This window comes from Halichoerus grypus, chromosome X (genome assembly GCF_964656455.1).
Source record: "Halichoerus grypus chromosome X, mHalGry1.hap1.1, whole genome shotgun sequence".
Lineage (NCBI taxonomy): Eukaryota > Metazoa > Chordata > Mammalia > Carnivora > Phocidae > Halichoerus > Halichoerus grypus.
Window position 1 is genome coordinate 91,854,759 of NC_135727.1, and position 15,149 is coordinate 91,869,907.

The 15,149-nt window shown below is 38.1% G+C and overlaps 1 protein-coding gene across 2 annotated transcripts in view; it reads right to left on the bottom strand.

The window, feature by feature from the left end:
* Nucleotides 1–15,149, bottom strand: part of JADE3 (jade family PHD finger 3) — a 134,659-nt gene that overhangs the window by 40,731 nt on the left and 78,779 nt on the right. For both annotated transcript variants that reach the window (XM_078065338.1, XM_078065337.1), the window contains exon 5: nt 1,867–2,024. In XM_078065338.1, coding sequence (XP_077921464.1) covers nt 1,867–2,024 — 158 coding nt within the window. The remainder of the gene's footprint in view (nt 1–1,866; nt 2,025–15,149) is intronic.

The window sequence follows — 15,149 nt, forward strand, 5'->3', positions numbered from 1 at the left end:
TTAAAAGGGTGAATTTTAGGGTATATGAATTCTTTCTTGATAAAAAAATTTGTATCAATTAGATGTCAATTTTAAAAATCTTAAAAAAAAGCAAGTTGCACATTTATAAAAGTCCATCCTGGTCATGTGACAGATTTAACTGAGGAACTTAGTGAAATCCCCCTACCTCCCATTTTCCTAGTTTGATTTACAAGTGTCACCTGTTAGTTGTAATGCATGTTTACTTACAATAAACTCATTCAATCACGTTCTTGAGAAAAGGAAAAAATCTTTTTACATTTTGTATAGGAAAGGCAAGTGGTTAAAATAGAAGGTTTATTAGCCCTTCCTACTTACTGTTATTCCCTAACCTTCTTTGTTTTTATGCCCTTCCCTTCTTAGCCTCATTTTGTTTTTCTTATCTATAATATCGCTTGGTTCTTCATCAATTTTCTTTCCTAACATCCACTCACTTTCCTGTTTGCTTCCTTTGTCCTAGTTTCCTTACATCAATAAGTGTGTACTGAGAACCTCCTGCTTGACAGTAGGGGCTCTGCTTTTAGGAAGCTTAGAGTCACATCTTGTCTTTCTTTCTTTTCTCTTCTAATCACACAGTATTGTGCCTTCATGTGCCCACTATCACATTTTCTTATGCATTTTCACTCCTCTATTTGTGATGATTGTTCATACATATATGAAGAGAGAGAGAGAGAGTCCCCAATGTTACTGCTATGGCATATAAAAATACTGACAAGAAGGACATGAAAATGTCTGACTCTTGTGTTCATTCATGATGCTGTTCTGATTTTTAGGAGCTAGGAGATGGTGTTGATGATGATGATGGAGCTAGAGAGGCTGAGGAAGTGTATGGAGCAAGACTGTGGGAGCCTTCCTTAACAGCACAGACAGTCTCTGTGGGTGGACAGCCTGAGCTCGGGTTTCTAGAAGTGATCTGACAAGCATTTCTGGGACATGACTAGGACCTAAGAACCCAATGCTAGGGGCACAGAATTCAAGGACGTGATCTTTGCCCTTTAAGAAGGTAACATGTACTAGAAAAAGACAGATGTACAATGAGGTATTTCTCATAGTAAGCAGCAGGTCCCACCAGTCCCCTTATCTGGTGCTATTCCTTCTATTCCTCTCTTCCTTCACTCAGACTTATACCAAGCATTTTATTTCATGCCAGCCTTGGTGCAAAGAACTGGGAACATAAAGACCAGTAAGGAAAATTGGCTTCCAAACCAGGCATTACTCTTGAGGAGCTGAACTTACTACTTTGTCTGGCAGAAAAGTCCTCTCCCCTTTCCACAAACCCAAGTCCTCTCCTACTTAAACTTTCTTCTCAAGTCTTTGTAAATGAAGGTTATGTGCTTATAAGTCAACCTGATATTCTAGTCATCCCCTTTCATTTGGGTTTATGCATTTTACAAACTATATGTTTTGGCCCTCTATTTACAGATTCTATTACTATGAGGCCCCTATTATAATGAAGCAGCTTCTCATGGGGTTATATATTAATAGGATTATTATGAGGCTATGTAATTAATGCTCTGTTTCTCTTCAAAGACTAGTGAATGCTACTGATCGTTGAGTCAGACTTGGAAATCCCACTCTCCAAAACCTTATCACAATTTCAGATTGGACTTCAAATAGTTTTACCCTGTGAATAGGCACATATTATATCCCTAAATAAATGAGCTTGACTTTAACTACTGACCTACCCTAGCCTGGTATCATCTGCCACTGGTCTGAGTGAACTGGTGAACATGGTATGTGACTTTGTATTATGAATGTATAATTAGCCATGCAGTCTCTCCCCAACCAACACACAGATAACCATAAGGGCATTCATTCCCTAAGTCAAAGGTACAAGCATGCATATACCTGAGGGAAGGCTGTGGAACACTGTCTGGACTGGCTGGTACCTGGACTCCCTTTTCCCATTCTTCCTTCCATGTATCCGCAAAGAGGTAATAGCTGTCAGGATTAATATGATGAGAATCTGGAAGTTTCATGGCACTGATGAGGTCCTTCCGGAATACCTGAGAAGACATTGTACACATCATGAGAAGACCATCACTATGAAACTAACACCATTTAATGTACTTTTAAAAAGACTATCCTCACCCACTCTTCAGCAAGAGATATCTCTAACTTCCTAAATGGCCAGATCAACTTCTATTTGGAAAGGGTTTGAAGTACTGACAGTTTGTTCTGGATTTAATGAAGAGTAAATAAATCCTTCTTGAATTATTTTCTAGGGCTCCTTGAATTTAAATTAACAATACAGGTTACTCTAAAATAGTTTGTATAAAACAATCTGTAACTCTCTCAAATTAAGCAGTTTAAGTATCCTCTGATAACTTCTAATTATTTATTTAGGTATCACTTTATTTTTTATTTACTTAGAAATTATTTTAGTATCTTATTTTTTTCTTCTTGAGATTTTGATAGGAATTACGGGTTTTTGTTTTTTTTTTGAGGGGGGAAGGGGAGAGGGAGAGAGAGAATCTTAAGCAGGCTCCATGCCCAGCGTGGGGCCTGATGCAGGGCTAGATCTCATGAACCTGAGTTCACCACTTGCACCGAAATCAAGAGTCAGATGCTTAACTGAGCCACCCAAGTGCCCCTACTTAGAAATTATTTTAGACATATGGAAAAGTTACAAAGATAGTACAGAGCTCCCATATACCCTTCATATAGTTTCTTCTAATGTTAACATCTTACATAACCAGAGTATAATGACCTAAACCAAAAAGTTAACATTGCTACAATACTATTAATTAATCTACAGACCTTATTAAAATGTTACTAATTTTCTGGTTAATATCCTTCCGTTCCAGAATTAAATCCAGGATCCCACATTGCAATTACTTGTCATGTCTCCTAGTATTCTCCAATTTGTGACAGTTTCTTTGTATTTGTCTTTCAAGACCTTGACACTTTTGAAGAGAACTGGTCATGTATTTTAGAGACTATCCCTACAATTTGGGTTTGTCTGATGTTTTCTCATGATTAAAATTTTACTCATTTTTGGCAAGAATGCCACAGAAATGATGCTGTCTCCTTCTCATTCCATTATATCAGGGACATATAATGCCGATGTCCTATCAGTGGTGATGTTAAACTTGATCACTTGGTTAAGGTAGTGTCTTGCTGGTTTTCTCCACTGTTAGGTTACTGTATTTCCCTTTGTAATTAATAAACATCTCAGAAGAGATACTTTAAGATTATAAAAACATCCTGTTTCTCCTCAAACTGTCATGAGCTAATTTTAGCATCCACTGGCGGGTATCTTGCTTGCAGGAATTATTGCTGTGGTATCATAATGGTGATTTTCTATTTCCCTTAGTCCTTCTACATTTATTAATTGGAATTCCTCTGTAAGAAAGAGCTGTCCCTTCTTCCCCCTTATTTGTTTATTTATTCAATTATTTAGTTATATCATTATAGACTTGTGGATATCTATTTTATTCTTTGGGTTATAAGCCAGTATTTTTTTTTTTTTGTGGCTCAAATTGTTCCACTTTTGATCACTGGGAGCTCTTTTGTGTTGGCTCGCGCCTCTACTCTTTCAACACATCCCATCCTTTTTTGAGTATTTTCTTAATTTCCTACATCACGACATGCCCCAGGCATGTTTATATCCCCCGTTTATAAAAGCTATTGATTTTATATGTTAACTTCATATCCCACTACCTTATTGAATTCTTTTATTGCCTGAGTTAGTTTTATCATTGATTTTCCTGTGGTTTTCTAGATATATTATCATATCATCTGCAAAGAGAGTTTCACATCTTCTTTACCTAGTCTTAGGTCTCTAATTGGTTTCTCTTGTTTAATTGCACTGGCAAATACTGTACTAATATTTGGAATAGTAATGGGGATAGTCGACAATATCTGCCTTCTTCCTGAAATTGGGGGAAATGATTCTAGTGTTCTTCATTAAGATCCTAGGTTGAAGACTATGGTAGATATATAGTATCTATGTTAAATTATCTTACAGTTCTCCTTTATTCTTGAATGTTTTTGAATGCCTGGGTACTGAGTTTTGTTAAAGGCTTCTTCAGTGTATATGAGAATAATTGTATAATTATTTTCCTTAGATATATTAATATGCTGTATGATTATATATATATTTTTAAAGATTTTTTATTTATTCACTTGACAGAGAGAGACATAGTGAGAGAGGGAACATAAGCAGGGGCAGTGGGAGAGGGAGAAGCAGGCTTCCCACTGAGCAGGGAGCCCGATGTGGGGCTCGATCCCAGGACCCTGGGATCATGACCTGAGCTGAAGGCAGACGCTTAACAACTGAGCCACCCAGGCACCCCTATATTTTATTTTTTTTAAAGATTTTATTTATTTATTTGACAGAGAGAGACACAGCGAGAGAGGGAACACAAGCAGGGGGAGTGGGAGAGGGAGAAGCAGGCTTCCCGCGGAGGAGAGAGCCCGATGCAGGGCTCGATCCCAGGACCCTGGGATCATGACCTGAGCCGAAGGCAGACGCTCAACTGACTGAGGCACCCAGGCACCCGATTATATTGTACTTCTTAATACCAAAACAAACTTGCATTTCTGGAATGAATGTCATTTGGTCATGATACATTTGTTAAATATGGTACTGTATTCAGTCTTCTAATATTTTATTTAGTATTTTTGTGTCATATTCATGAGTGATATTTATCTGAAGTTTCCTTTCTTTTTTTAAAATTGTCTTTGTCTTTTAGGTTTAGGTATCAGTGTTATGCATGCTTCGTAAAAGGAATTAGAAAAAAATAAAAAGGAATTAGAACATTTTCATTCTGTTACAATGCTCTAGAATAACCTGAGAATTATTGGGACTATCCGGTCCCCAGGAAACCATCCGGACTTGGTGCTTTCACTGTGGGGTAGTTGCTTAATAATATTCTCTACTTCTTTAGAAATTGATCACTTTAAGCTTTCTACCTCTAATGGAGTCAATTTTGGTAATCTGTATTTCCATAGGAAGTTATCTGTTTTATCCAGTTTATCAAATTTATTTCTGCAGAGGCTTGCAAAGTATACCCAGTTCTACTTTGCACAGAAGCTTGGGATCAGAAAATGACAGTGCGTGTGGAAACTGTGAAAAGCAATCTTAATAACTAATGGGGAAAATTATGATTTTTCTATGACCTTTAAACATTTTTGTCAAAATATAAGAAACTCTTATTGTTGGCTATAAGTGTATAAAAATGAAAAATATAATCGATATTTTAGTATACAGTAATTAAACATTAGAAACATTGAGAATTAAAATACTTTTTATAAGAAAATTTATCAAGAGTAGGTGGAACAAAGCTTGCCTCCTTTTTCTTATCATATAATTTAAGACATGGAGCAAACAACTGAGATGGAATGTTTTAAACTTTCATTATTTTAAAAAATCCATGATTTCAGTTTGTATTTCCCTTTTCACCCAAGAGTTGTTTAATAGGTTTTAAAATTTCCATAGGAAAGGACCTTTCTGTTTTTGTAATTTCTGATTTTACAGCATTGTGACCAGAGTATTGTTTATATGTCCATGTAATAATGGAAATCACTGTTTTCCTTGTGACTTAATAGTTGGTCATATTTCGTATGTGTATCATAGACATTTGAGAAGGTGCATTCTCTATTATCTCTAATATCAAAGTTTCAAGTTTGATGTATATTCATCATCTGTACCTTACTAAGCTGCTTAAGTTGTTTATAACTATCTCCTCACTTATTTTTTTGTTCACTTACTCTGTCTGATACTGAGAGAGGTATATGAAAGCCTCCTACAATTAGTGCGTTTCTACCTACGTCTCCTTGACTCTTCCATGGTTTTTGCTCCATGGAGGTGGTTGCTGTGTTATTCAGTGTATAGATATTCCTAAGTATCACATCTTCACGGTGAATTGTGGTGTTTAGCACTAAAAAGGCTTCTTTGTTTTGGGGGGCTTGATTGATTTCTACTTTGAGATCAGGCTCACTCCTCCTCCTACCATTTTCCTGGTATACCTTTGTCCATCTCTATTTTTAGCCTTTCTGAATAGGTGTTTCAGGTATAGTGTATACAGCATATAGTTGCATCTTGTTTTGTGAGCCGTAAAAATTTTTTTCTTTAATAGATGTTAAGCCCATTCATAATATTTATTGGCATGTCTCAGATATTTGGTCTCAACTCTGTCATATTGATAATTATGTGTTAATTTCCTTATGCATCTGTCTCTATCAGATGTGTATTGTTTGCTCTTTTAATTACATTTTTTTGCATTTAAGAAGGTTTATAGTTGTAGTCTATTTGTTATCTTTGTACTCTGATCTTTAAAAATGTCCTCAGTTTCATTTTCTTTTTTAACCTATCTGGTTTATCAGTTTTTATTGTTCTCAGTGAGTTCCTCAGGGGTGAGGAGGATAGGAATGAAATGTCTATTGTGGCAGCCAAGAGGACCCCAGTGTGAGCCTTAACCCTACCCCTGGCAAGGGAGCCCCAGCTGTGTGAAAAGTTCAAAGGCCAGAGGTAGAGGATGATGATATGAATACAGAAACAACTTGGACTTGGGGAAACAAAGAGATTTCCCATAGTTCATTTTCTGCACTCTAAGCACAATTAGGCACTGACAATATTGGAACGAGGATCCATCTGAAGTTTGATGTACTGTTATCCTCTGGTTGAAAGGGTCCCTGGGTGACTAAGGGGCATGGAAATATGCTCACCAGCCTGGACACACGACTTAAATGGCTGTGGAAGCCTAAGCTTTGTGATTCTGCCCTTTTCAACAACAGAAAAAAGTATGTAAGAGGTCTTAAGCTAACTTGGCAATGATGTCAGTGATGAAGACCCAGCTGAAGTCTAAGGAATGAGGGAACACACTTTCACATGAAAGTATACATACACCGGTATATACCTCATCTACTCATTTCTAATTCTGAAAAAAATCAACCATCCACTGGCAGGTGGAAAATAAACATGTCCACATTTCCGGAAGATCAAAGGAAAAATGCTACCCATCAAACATTTTAGCCTTTAATGCTAATAAAGGTTCTCTGAGGAGAAACACTGTTCAAATTTTATGTAACATGAAAGTAGAGGCACAGAGCGTGATCCAATAAGGCAGTAATTCTCCATTGGTGCAGTTCTGTTTAAACTGACATTTCAGAGTATAGGACTGAACTATCACATAATCAAATGATGCCATTTAAATGAATAAAGACTCATTCCATTTGCTTCTTTGCAGGGACAGCTCTGCAAATGCCTGTTGCTTTTTCACTTAGGGAAGATTAAGAATTAATATGATCTGAGCAAAGTAGAGAAGGAAACCAACCTTAAGCATGCTGGTGGCCAGGTGGCAACAAAATGACCTCCCTACCAAGAATCCTAGCCAATTAAAGTTAATTGGGTGCTGTGCAGGGAGAAAGCTGTCTACAGAAAAAAAAAAACCTGGTGGTTTATTACATAATGCTTTGTATAAGGGGTAAGAGAGATCACAGTCATATCCATTTAACATGTTTTGCATAGAGCTCAGTGTTCTGGATGGCTAGGGGGAGAAACTCAATCACCCTTTTCCTGAACACTGGTCCATTTCTATAAAAGACTAGAGTGCCTTTAATGAGCCAGTGGTTAAGTAGTGGTGGCAATTTACAATTGTGCTAAATAAACTACTGTCTTTGGGAAAGAGAGTGCTATGGGAAATCCTACTTTAGATTTGGAAAGAATACTAGGGCTAAGTATTTTCAACCTCCTAAAATATTTCATTGTTTCCCATGTGATACACTTCACAAAATAAATCAACTGATTGCAAACCATGCTTAGGGCTTAATAATGTCACACCATCTCATCATGTAGCTTAAGCCATGTCTTTATATTTGATATAACTGCTTATAAAAATCTGTTCTGTATAGTTTCCTAAGTAGCCTAGAAACATACTGCAGTGGGTTGAACGGCGCCCCCCCCAAAAGATATGTCTACATCCTAATTTCTGGAATCTATGAATGTTACCTGATTTGGAAAAGGGATCTTTGCAGAGATAAATAATTTAAGGATTCTAAGGTGAAGAGATCATCCTAGAACATCTGGGTGGGCCCTAAATCCAATGACAAGTATCCTTACAAAAGAAAGGCAGAGAGAGATTTAAGACAGAAAAGGAGGAGGCAGTGTGACCATGGAGACAGACTAGAGTGACTCACTGATCCACAAGTCAATAAATGCTGACAGTCATCAGAACCTGGAAGTGGCAAAGGATGGAATCTCCCCTAAAGTCTTGGGAGGGAGCACAGCCTAGCCAATGTTGGACTTCTGGCCTCCAGAACTGTGAGAAAATAAATTCCGGTTGTTTTAAGCCACCCAGTTTGTGGTAATTTGTTACAGCAGCCCTAGGAAACTAATACACATGTTTACCAAACAGAAGAGTAACTTGAAGACTCTAGACAAAGACATATAAAAGCAGAGGCCAGTGAAATCTGGCCCTTGTCCACAGCTTCAGAAATACCAAATCTCCAGGGAACAGACATTCTGTGAAGTCTGGGAAACCTCAGATGGCAGGAACACCAATCAATTCAGACCTATTTTTCTTAAAATGAAGAATGAAGGCTAGATCTAATGACTATTATAATTTTCCTTCCACCTTTAGAGAAAAACAGCAGACCTATATGATAAGCCTGATTTCAATTTTATAACATAGCCAGATTAAATAGCATCAAATCCAAGGTTTCTAGAGAAGCACTTTTACTTAAGGCAGAGCACAAGAGTCTGCTTTATCTTGCTGTAGAAACATCCCAAGCATGAGGCAGAACATAAAATGCTGAAGAAGGGATAGGAATGTCAGTTCAGTACTCAAGCAGATATCTGCAAAGTGATATGAAATATATTTACCAAACTGGTCTCATGAATCTGCTTTTGATAAGAAAAGGAATTTGGGGGGTTTTTAAAAAAAGAATACAGGCAAACAAAATAGCGTTAATGTATCCTGGGTAGAGAGGTGTGAGTTCTATACACATATGGTGGCATACACATATGCACATATTTGTGTATTTTCATAAAGAAACAATAAAAGGATAAACCAAAAGCTTTTTTTAAAAAATGGCTACCTCTGGGAGTGGGGGAGAACACAGTGAGGAGAGAAAGACAAAAGCTAGATCTCTCTGAATGTGTTTTGTGTCACAGCTGGATGTCTGCACCAGGCAAATGTCTTATACAGTCAAAAATGAAATTAAAAATCTTTAAAGAAAGGAATATGGGCCCAGGGACACACTACCCAAATTGGTCTACTGGTTTCACCAACCACTTTGGGACAAATTATTTAAATTCTGTGTCTCAGTTTACTCATCTGTAAAATGGGGATAACAACAACACCTCATAGAGGTTGTTATAAGAATTAAATGGCTCAATTCATGTAAAGGGCTTAGCATGGTATTAGGCTCATGGTAATTGCTAAATAAATTCTAGCTGTGGTTATTATTTTACCATCATCATCATCATAGTCTCAGCTTTACCTCTAAAAGCAGAAAGAAGTATACAGCTAAGTTCTCCTATCTATCTAGTCCATAAAAGTAATTACTGATGGGATAAAGGAGATGTGAGTTCATGGCTCAACTAAAACATGCATGGTTTAGCTCCCAAAGATAGGATTCCCAAGCAAGAGGCCCATCAAAAACTCTAGCCAACTCTCTATAGGCCACAAGGTAGTGCAGAAACTTCACAAAATAAAACATGGCATTTGATGCTAAATTAAAGATTATGAATGAAGGCTCTAGATGTTGACATTGACCTAGGTAATGAAGTTGAGAAGTTTTACAAGTTCTTAATTGTGTGCCTATTTTATATGCACTGGTAGTTTCCCCAAAAGTTTCTGAAACAAAAAAGCTTTGTACTTACCAGATATCTGCTCATTTATGGTCAAAGAGGGGATTCACAGGCTAACATACAGCCCAGAAGCTATGCCAAGTCCAACAGTGCATGTACATCTTGGCCCCTCAGATGCATGCAGAAACAAAGGAGGCCTCACTATGAATCAATTAGAATATCAATGCTTAACCTGCCAGAGCCACAAAATGAAAATGTCCTTCATGGACAGCTCTGGCTTTTACTGCTTTCATTAACATCTCTCAGTGGGCAGTTTGTTAAAGCATAGCTAGTCTGAACATTTCTGTGACATTTTTTAGAGGAAAAGTCAAAACATTTACTTCCTGTATGACACAAAAGGGAAAACTGTCTGGTTCATGTGAATGTAGCAGAGAAACGGATTAGTTCTGATTCACAGTCACTTAAATATGAAACTATACATAAATGACCACAAACAGATGTGTCATCCCAACAGCACCAAAAAACAGCTGCAAATGTGGTAACTATATTTAATCAAAAGGAATTAACTGTAAGTGATTTTCTTAGAATTATACAATCTTAAGATAAAAAAAAAAGATGTTCAGGTTACCTAAAAGAATCAACCACTTAAAGCAGAGAAAACCTAGCAAAGAATACAAACTTGTTCTTATATGATGACAAAAGGTACCCGTATTATCAAAATACCGTGTCCCACGTTAATTTCTCCAGAGGAGCAAAGCTTATTCAATTTCTAAGTTTAAAACTTTAAAGATCATGTAAATATTTTTTCACAGAAATATTTTTCAAATAGCTTAAAATAATTCTCAGTTTTCTTACAAAGAACAAACAGGACATTTTTGATGGCTTTGCGGTGACATCAATTGAAACATCAATTACCATAAAGCAATGTACTTTTGGGCAACTTAGGTAGGTTTGATTACCTCCCTTACCCACTACCCAACAGAGGTAGTGTGCATCCCGGTGATGGAGGAGGGGGAGCAATTGAGTCTGAGTTGGAGATCTGGGCAATTTTCACACAAGAGATGACATCTGAGGTTTACTTTGCAAGTTTTTCTCCCATCCCTCACTATCCCTTTTTTGTACAGTAAGTGTGCATTTGCAAGCTTGGTAGTTTTTATCTCCTGCAGGTCAGAAAACCAAATAATCAAGCATGTTAGAAATACAGGCTCTATTTCAGAGTGTTGCAGTGTTCTCTGCCAAGTTAAAATATGTGAGCTTTGACTCTGTTGCTATGAAAGTCTTAGACATAATAAATGAGACTATGGAACTACAGATGATATGCCGTCAATCCTTTTTTTTTTTTTTTTAAAGATTTTATTTATTCATAAGAGACAGAGAGAGAGAGAGGCAGAGGGAGAAGCAGGCTCCCCGCTGAGCAGGGAGCCCGATGCGGGACTTGATCCCAGGGCCCTGGGATCATGACCTGAGCCAAAGGCAGACGCTTAACCATCTGAGCCACCCAGGCGCCCGCCATCAATCCTTTAAGATAGGTTATGTTTTATAGACCAGTCGGACTAATGTATGTGAAAATATCCTGGCTTTTGAGAAAGAATAGAAGACTTTTTAATACATTCAAATTAGTCGTCTAGTACTATGTGCTTTTTCTAGGGCAATGGCTTTTGAAAAACATCTCTAAGAGTATGGGCCCTTTTGAGAATCAGATGAAGGCACTAGCATACACATACACACAAACACACATTAAAAACATACCCTCAAAAGCCTGTATACAATTTGCAGAAACTACCAAAGCCCCTGAACCATACGTGGAATTCACACACCCCAAAAACTCTTCTCTAGAGGATAAATCAGGGGTAGGCATAAACAAGAATACCAATGAAGCACTAAACATCGAAGAAAATACGTACCTATTAATGCAGCTGATAAAGCCCCAGTGAAAACAATCATTTACACTGCATTTCAGTGACAAACTCCCATTACAAACAAAAGGTTTCAGTCAGAAAAAAAGAAACTCCCATCCTTACAAGAGGAAAAAGGCAAGATAGGGAGCAAATTAACGATTTTTTCACGAACCCTTTAGAGAAATGAGTCGCGGGACAAATGGCCAACTCAAGGAAGGATGAACACGCCTGCAGGGAGACACAAGGACAGGAGCTTTTGCTTACCTGGGGCAGAAGCCACAGCAGGAACATTTAACCCAGAACTTTTGACAAATTGCTGGGGGCAAAGTGAGGACAACCAAGAAAGAATGAAGTTCCTGAGGGCTATAGTAAGAGGGGGTTCCAACCCTCTTGTAAGCTTTTTCTCTAGAAACCCAACTAGGCTCTTATAGGGAAGATGGTGGAAAACCTGGAGAAGGCCCCCCCCTTCAAGTGGTGCTGTCTGAGTCCCTGGTGCTCTGTGTCCTGGCTCTCTTACTGAACAAACAAAAAGCTTCACCTGCATGGGAAGGCTATCAGGTGAGGGCACTGGTGTAATTTCACTAGTGCTGGGAAGAAGGGCAAAGCACCCAAGCTCAGCCTCCCTGTGTTACACAAGGGAAAAAAGCCTTAATCTAGAGGAGGGAGAACCTTAAGGACAGAGACTGAGCATACCAGAAGATACTGGCTACAGGCAGATAGGGGAATAGGAGGCAGGGACAAAAAAAAAGCCCTACCCCTAAAGTCCACTTCCCCATCTCACCCCCAGAAACAGAACCACTACACATCTCAAGGACTGAGAGTAATCAGAAGGTTAGTTCCCCAGTACTCTACCACCATGCTAAAGCCTCCAGTGATAATAACTATGGCTTATACTGGGAGAGCTGCAAAAGACAGAATCTCTCTGAGGACAAGCACAAAGGGAAGATTCTAATCCAAGACAGGAGACAAAAACAAAGTCACCAGAAGAATTAGAAGGAAGTCTCTGGCGCCCACAGCAGTAACACATTTCAAATACTCTCTTACATTGGTAGTGGGAGTGTAAACTGATGAAGCCCCTTTGGAAAACAGCCTGGTATTTCTTCAGATGGTTAACTAGGGTTACCATATGGCTCAGCAATTCCACACCTAGGTGTATACTCAAGACAACTGAAAACGTATGTCCACACAGAAACTTGTACATGAATGTTCATAGTATTCATAATACTCTAAAGATGGAGACAACCCCAATGTCCATTAATTAATGAATGGATAATAAAATGTGATATACCCATACAATGGAATATCATTCAGTCATTAAAATAAATGAACTACTGACACATGCTACAACATGGATGAACCCTGAAAACATTATGCTAAGTTTAAGAAGTCAGACACAAAAGGCTGTATGTTGTATGATTCCATTTATATGAAATGTCCAGAACAGGCAAATCCATAGAGACAGAAGTTAGATTAGTGGTTGCCAGGGGCTGGGAGTCGGGGAATTAGGGAGTTACTGTTAATTGGTAGAGGGTTTCTTTTTTTTTTTTTTTTTAAAGATTTTATTTATTTATTTGAGAGAGAGAGAATGAGAGAGAGAGAACACCTGAGAGGGGATAGGGTCAGAGGACGAAGCAGACTCCCTGCCGAGCAGGAAGCCCAATGCGGGACTCGATCCAGGGACTCCAGGATCATGACCTGAGCCGAAGGCAGTCACTTAACCAACTGAGCCACCCAGGCGCCCTTGGTAGAGGGTTTCTTTCTGGGGTGATGAAATTCCACATTTAGACTGTAGTTACGGTTATACAACTCTGTGACTAGACTAAAACCTACTAAATTATACATTTTAAGTAGATGAACTGTATGGTATAAGAATTATATTTCATAAAAGATGTATAAAGTGGTTTTTTTTTTGAAAAGAGCAACTGTTGTGGCATCAGCGGACATCACCTTAGAGGCCCTGACATCCACTCCCACCCAACAATAACAAAGTATCCCTCCTCCTTAATGTGGGATCAGCACAGACTGGGTAGGGAGCCTGGACTGTCACCACCACCCATGAGTAATGTAGTACCCCTTACCACCACCACCACCCCTGCTGCTATCAGTAGAGGCAACAGGGTGGGGATTTCCACCCCCACCAAGTAGTAGGGAGACACCCCTCTCCTGTCCCAGAGAGATAACAGAACTTTCTTCCTAGAGACTAACAGAAGTTAAGATGGGAAGCCTAGGAATTCTGCAACTGGTGGTACAGAGTCAGTGCCCCACCTCCCCACTGGCCTGGTTACTACAGAGGCCTGCTAAAACAGATTTAAATAAGACTTACTGTCTGATAATATAATACCAAAAAAGTCCAGAATATAATAGAAAATCACTCATCATACTAAGAACTGGGAATGAGAAGAGACAGTCAATAGACACCAACACTGAGATGACACAGATGTTGGAATCATCTGACAAGGGGTTTAAAGCAGCCATCATAAAAGTGCTTCAATAAGAAATTACAAACACTTTTGAGACAAATGGAAAGTTTCAGCAGATAGAGGATGTAAAGAATAACCAAATAAAAAATCTGAAATGGAATAATACAATAACTGAAATGACAAACTCATGGGAGAGGCTCAATAGAAGAATGGAATTAACACAATAAAAAGAATTTGTGAACAAAAGAAACTACCCAATCTGATCAAAAGAAAGAATACATACTGAAAAAAAGAGAAGAGTCTGAGGGACCTGTGGGGAAATAACAAAAGATCTAACATTCATGCATTTGAAGTCGCAAAAGAAGAGGAGAAAGAAGGTGGAGCTGAAAAAATAGATGAAGAAATAATGGCTGAAAACATCCCCAAATTGGCAGAAGATATAAACCTAGATTCAAGAAGCTGATCAAACTCCAAACAGCATAAACCAAAAGAAATCCATGCCCATGCACATCATAATCAAACTTTGGGAATAAAGACAAAGAAAAATCTTGACAGCAACTGGAAAAGAGATGACTGATTACATACAGGGGAGCAACTATTTGAATGAGAGCAGATTTCTCACCAGAAACCATGGAGGCCAGAAGAAAGTAGCACATTTTTCAAGTGCAGAAAGAAAAGTACTGTCAAACCAGAATTCTATATCAAGTGAAAATATCCTTCACGAATGAAGGTGAAACCAAGACATTCTCAAATGAAGGAAAACTAAGAGAATTGATCACCAGCAGACTTACCCTAAAAGAATGGCTAAAGGAAGTTCTTTAAACAGAAAGGAAATGAACAAAAGGAATGTTGGGACATCAGGAATAAGGGAAGAATAAGAATAAAATATGGGTAAATATAATAAACTATCCTTCTCTTGAGTTTTATAATGTTTGTGGTTGAAGCAAAAATTACAACATTGTCTAGTACAGTTCTCAAAGTATGTAGAGAGAATATTTAGACAATTATACTATAAAGGTGGGGGGTGGATAAATGAACTGGACGGTGGTAAGGTTT